Below are 6000 nucleotides of genomic sequence, written 5' to 3'. Positions count from 1 at the left end.
TTTGCTATCTTCTTATAGCCTTCTCCAGCTTTGTGAGCATCAACTATTTTCAGTTTCAGATTTCTAGACAACTGCTTAGAAGAACCCATGGTGCTGATTGTTGGGGCAAGGTCAGATGAGTCTGGACATTTAAAACCTTTGAGATTGGCAACACCTGGTCTTCCCAGATGATGATTGAGAACAATCCATGACACTGGCAGCTCTCAGCTTTGCAAAGGGGACAGTGCATGCTATAAATTCTACAGGGTGCCCAAACTTTTGCAGATGCCATTTTTTTGTTTTCTGTTTATTTGAAAGTGTAAATGATGGAAATAAAATCTAACTTTTGTTGACATATTATAAGAATGTCTAATCTGTAATTTGATGCCTTTGGAGATTTCTCCATCTTACCTTGGCTTCTTTATGCACATTAATACAAATTTTTACCTGGAGTGCCCAAACTTTTGATCCCCACTGTATGCATAAGGCATACCTTTTAAGGGGCTGGAAAAGTATGAAAAAACTGTCTCTAATTTTTATTACATTTAAAAAAATAAAATACAATTCCCATACCAACATTTCAATTTTATATGGAAAATAAATTGCAAACCACAAGAAAACTCACTGGAACAGATTTACTGAGGCTCGATTTGTACCATAAAAACTGTTGTAGAAGCTTTGCGCCCACATCTAAGGGGTGTGGCTAAAACAGAAAGGAGATGTCAAGGGCCCGGAATACAGATTAGGGCCCACATGAGATGTGCCCACCCCTCTTGCGCCCTTGGTCCTGTCTGTTATGTGTTATTATTATTAATAGAGATTTGTGTTAACTTTGAATGTAGTACTTTTTTAGATGCAGCTGTTGCCAGGCAGATTCTGAGTAACATCTGTAAGTTGCTGTTGCTGGGCAGAATTGGTTCCTGCACGAGTACCGTCTTACCTGATTGGTGGTTTGAATTCTGTGAGAAGCCACTGTTTATATATTCTCATCTGCCTGAGGTGGGGTTCATTCTCTTCACACATCAGCCTGCTGTATCAGCCCCCCCCCCCCTTTTATTTTAGTTTGTCACAGTCGTTTGTGAGTGGCAGTCACCCATGCTGGGTGGACATTAATTCATTACTGGTATTTGGTTTTAGTTATTGGTTAAAGTTTTATGGCTTTCTTATTAGGTTAACAAGCAGTGTATTTGAATAACTTAATAAAAGACCGTGGCCATTTTGTTCCAATTCGTGTCGGTGTGTTTTTTATTATCATTATGCTCTTAAGGGCGTGGTGGGTGGGCTTACATTGCCATGTAGTTTAACAGAGTGGGCATGGTTCAATATGCAACGCAGGGTGTCCAAATTGCTCTGAAAGTTTATTAAGAAAACCAATATGCGGTATTAAGTTAAACTATGTAAAGATGTGGCAAATTTATCATATACCAGAAACCGCTGTGATAAATTCTAATACATGTAATTGGTTGCCATTGGTGCCTACATATTCCAACACCCCGGGAGTGGGCTGCCAGAGGGTGGAATTTAAGTAAACTCGGTCCAGAAAATGGTAATTCCTAGGAGTTTTAAGCCATTCTTGGATAGGAGCTTAAAGGGTACTGAACTTCTGATCCCCTATAAGCAGGATAACTGATAAATGTCTGATCGAGGGGGCTCAGACTCCTGGTACCCTTGTGATCTGCTGCTTGATGCTCTGGCTCTCCTCTGTGCATGAGAAAAGTCGGAGATCGCAAGGGGTCCCAGCAGTTGGACCTCCCGCGATCAGACACTTCCTGTATCTTCTGTCTGCAGGGAAAAAAAAAGCATAAAGAAGTTCAGTACCGGAGTTCCCCTTTAAAGAGTACCTATGAATAGAAAAAAAACTTTTTCACATGTTCAGGAGACATGCCAAAAGGTTTTAAAATTGGTCATGTCTGTGTTCAGGACCTGACTCAAGATGTGAACGAGCTGGGAATGGAGCATGCGCTCCTCTCCTCACTCTGGCCCCATAGACTTACATTGTAAGTACGTCCAGGTCCCATGACACAGAGCCATGAGAGAAGGCGATAAGCACACAGGGGCAGATTTATCAAAACTTGTGCTGAGGAAAAGCTGACCAGTTGTCCATAGCAACCAATCAGATCGCTTCTTTCATTTAAGAAAAAAAAAGGGCCTCTGAGAAATGAAAGAAGAAATCTTATTGGTTGCCATGGGCAACTGGTCAACTTTTCCTCTGCACAGATTTTGATAAATCTCCCTCACACTTCTCCGGGTTTGTTCTACTGATCAATCAGGGTCTTAACTCTTAGACCGCGAACGATCAAAGTTTTTTTTTTTTTTTTTTTTTTTTTTTTTAAGTCACAATTTTTACACCTATGGGTCCACGTAAAATGGAATGTATGTATGAATAGTCCTCGACAAGGTTAGAAATGACCACAATACAACATGTCTGCAACAAAGGAACAGTAACATAGAAGTAAATTTCAGGTAGGCAGTATAGAGATTTATTGGATTGGTCTGGTTATTTATTAGCAAATCACACAGAGCTAAACGATTAGTTCCATAAAAAAGTAGTTATTACAGTATGTAGAAAAACAACATGGATTCCTATGAGTCAATAACCATTTAGCTGCAGGTGAGTCTGGAGTGCATTGCCCTGCAATGTAATTCGGCTTCCTCTGTAACAAGGAGAAGATCTAGGGGTACAGACAGCTTTTATAAACCACTGGTCATATAAAGCTAAGATGGTACAAAAGATACAGATTACAAGAAGGAGAAGACTGCAAGAAATCTCTAGTGTTTAACAGGAATATCTACATCCGATTGGCAACATATTTCCCTTAAAAGGAACAAAATATATATATACATTGGATGGGAGAGTCCCAGCGTAAGTCAGTGCATAGGAGTGTTAGCGGGTGGACGCTGGTCACAGGGCTCTGGTGTCACGGTATATGCCTGGCGCTGGCTCCTCCGGGAAGGCCTTGGGCTGGGCACAGATACACCGCTCGACGGGATTGCTTAGTCAGCAAAGAAGTGCACGAAAGACACGGGGAAGGCTCCTCTCCGGGACGGCTCACCTTCTACATGTCCAATCTGTCATGGGGGCAACAATAACAGACATGTTTATGGCATAATACACAGCCCAACTGTTGTATAACAACTTTCCAGCATGCCCGGACAGCCGTTGGCTGTCCGGGCATGCTGGGAGTTGCTGTTTTGCAAATCCGGAGAAACACTGTTTGGAGGCCACTGATCTATTGAAAAAAATTATTATATATTATGTTTCCAACATGGAAACGGCCACTGTAGACTATGGATGACTTTATATCATCAAGTCTAAGCTATATTTATGAAAACTGGCAGAAAGAGAACAGTTGCCGAAAGTAGCCAGTCTCCAACTGTCATTTTTTAGAGGTCCCTTTATGAGAAGCGATATTGCTGGTTGCTACGGGATCAGATGCTCATCGATGAGCCTTGGGCGCCCATGATCCTATCTCTCTTTCTTATTCCAATTTCTAGGTCACTTTTCGTTGGAGAACAACTTACTGATGGGTAAATGCTCTTGCCACTAGGAGGCGCTGACACTAGGAAATAAAGTTGGGTCCTCCCTGGCAGGATATACCCGCCCACTGGAAGTGAGGTAATCAGTCTTAGCTAGTGTCAGTAGGAGGCAAGACACAGGTCTGGGAGATCCCTAGACCTGGTCTTTTTTTAAATTATTTTCTAGTAGGGCTGTGTTTTTTTTGTTATCTACTGCTGCTCATGCAGACTTTGCACTCTCCTCTGTTGGAGGAGTTTATGCACTCATGTATGGCTCAGCGACAGCCAGTCTAGCCACAGTCTGTTGTTTGGGTCCTGCCATTGCTCTCCTCCTCCCTTGGTGCAATCTCCCTGGAAGGGTGTGTTTATCCTTCCCTTGACAGTGTCTGTTGTGCGACACTGTCGCCACAGTCTTCTAGAGTGACCTTCCTGTGCCCCATACCTGGGAGTCTCTGCTGGGTTCCCTTCTGTTTTTTCCCCTCCATTCCCGTCCTGACGGGATGTTGCTTCGGAGTGCTCTGGTCTTCTCGGTCCACTGGGGTCCAACTCTGGTTAGTCTCCTTGGATTGGGCACTATTCTAGACTGCTGTGGCTTGCCATCTTTTTTGGGTTAGCCCTCCTGGTTATTTAGGCCTTATTGATGGTTGAGGTCTCAGGCATGGGTAGCGATCCTGCCCAGACTTCTCCGCAATTCCATTTGTGGGGTGGTCTTTCTGTACCGCACTTTTTCTTGTCTCAACACAGGAGTTTGTGTTCCGGAGCATTTGGTGGCTGTTGGTTTTCCTTCCCCTTCAGGTTTACGTCTTACAGGTGACTTAGGAACCTCCAGTTCATGTTTGTCGCTTGGGCGTTCCGGGATGCCCCATTTTCAGGGCGTTCCGTTCCTTTTTTGGCTGTTCTTGCTTTCAGTCTCATCCTTCGGGGTCCATGTACTCCCGAGATGGGGGGAGTTAGGGTCCCACGGATTACACCAGTTGAGCTAATTTTGCCTTCTGGATGCTAGCGGCGGGCCCCTAGGACGGGTTTTGGGTCTCCAGATGTTCGGGTCATCTCTCTTATGCTCCAGACCTCTCTAGAGCCGGTTTCAGTCTTTCTTTTTTCCAGTGGTTTTCTGGTCTCCACCTCCTGTGCTCGCCTTCTGCTCAGGCGTACGCTACTCTCCCTGGCATCTTTCCGCCATTTTCTCTTGAATCGGTCAACTCTGGATGGGGTTCTCTTGTTGTGCCCTTTTTTCCATTTTTGTTTCCCAGCTAGGCTAGCCCTCTGTCTAGTTCTGTGTTCCTTGGGGTTGATTTCCTACTTCCTTCCGGGATGGTTCTGGCCCAGCTGGCTTCCTAGTCTACCTTTTTCTTGTCTCTCTCTGTATGGACCGTAGGTTTTGTCTCTACAAAAGACGGTCCCTTCCTTTGGCATCCTAGTCCATCTCCATGGCTGGGGGATCTTCCGGGAGATCTGTTTCTAGGCCTCGGTTGTCTCTGGCCTGGGGTCTCATCCGCACCCCTTATGGATGAGTGGGTTCGGTCTCTGTTTCCCTTTCTCTAATGGTTGTTATTTCCACCCTAGGGGACTGCTTTGGTACGTTCCATCAGTAAGGTGTCCCCCAATGAAGAGCGACCGTGAAAAGGACATTTTTCTTTGTACTCACCGTAAAATCTTTTTCTCCTAGCCTTCATTGGGGGACACCGCAGCCCCCCCATAATCTTTTTTTTTTTTGTCCGGATGATCTGTTCTGGTTCTCTTTCCGTGATTCTTTTCCGGTGATTTATGTCTTTGTTGGCTTCTCCTACTGCTTTGTGACAAAACTAATTACCTCACTTCCAGTGGGCGGGTATATCCTGCCAGGGAGGAGCCGACTTTTTTTTCCTAGTGTCAGCACCTCCTAGTGCCAAGAGCATATACCCATCAATAAGGTGTCCCCCAATGAAGCCTACGAGAAAGATTTTACGGTGAGTACATAAAAAAAATCTCCTTTTTGGTAGGTACTGACTAGGGATAGACCGATTATCGGTTTGGCCGAGATTATCGGACGATATTCACGATTTTGGAAGTTATCGGTATCGGCAATTACCTTGCCGATAATGCGGGTGCTTTAAATCAGTGAACTGCAGCGGCTTTTGCGGTGCCAGAGACCGCTGCCGCCACCCGCTTCTTAGGGGTCCTAAGTCCAACCACCGCCGCTGCCCCCCCTTGCCTATCCTCTGGCCAGAGACCGCCGCTGCCTGCTTCTCTACCCCTGTCGGTCCTGAGTCCAACCACCGCCGCTGCCCCATTGCCTCCCCCATCCCTGGTTTTATAATTACCTGTTCCCGGGGTCCGCGCTACTTCTTGCTAGTGTGGTGTCCTGCGCTGCTGCTGTGCGCAATGACGAGTGACGTCCTATACGTGACGTCACTGTCAGTGCGCACAGCGACAGCTCGGGACGCCGCGGGAGACAGAAGTAGCGCGGACCCTGGGAATAGGTAATTATAAAACTGGGGATGGGGGAGGCAATGGGGCAGTGGCGGT

General features: G+C 45.6%; 1 protein-coding gene across 7 annotated transcripts in view; it reads right to left on the bottom strand.

Annotated features, from left to right (window-relative positions):
• Positions 1-2436: 2436 nt before the first annotated feature.
• ASAP2 (ArfGAP with SH3 domain, ankyrin repeat and PH domain 2) overlaps positions 2437-6000 on the bottom strand; it is a 241633-nt gene continuing 238069 nt past the window's right edge. For all 7 annotated transcript variants that reach the window (XM_056564140.1, XM_056564144.1, XM_056564142.1 and 4 more), the window contains one exon: positions 2437-3048. In XM_056564140.1, the coding sequence (XP_056420115.1) occupies positions 2974-3048 (75 nt within the window). In that variant the 3' untranslated portion in view covers positions 2437-2973. The remainder of the gene's footprint in view (positions 3049-6000) is intronic.

This window comes from Hyla sarda, chromosome 3 (genome assembly GCF_029499605.1).
Source record: "Hyla sarda isolate aHylSar1 chromosome 3, aHylSar1.hap1, whole genome shotgun sequence".
Taxonomy (NCBI): Eukaryota; Metazoa; Chordata; class Amphibia; order Anura; family Hylidae; genus Hyla; species Hyla sarda.
This window is presented reverse-complemented; position numbering and strand designations above follow the sequence as displayed.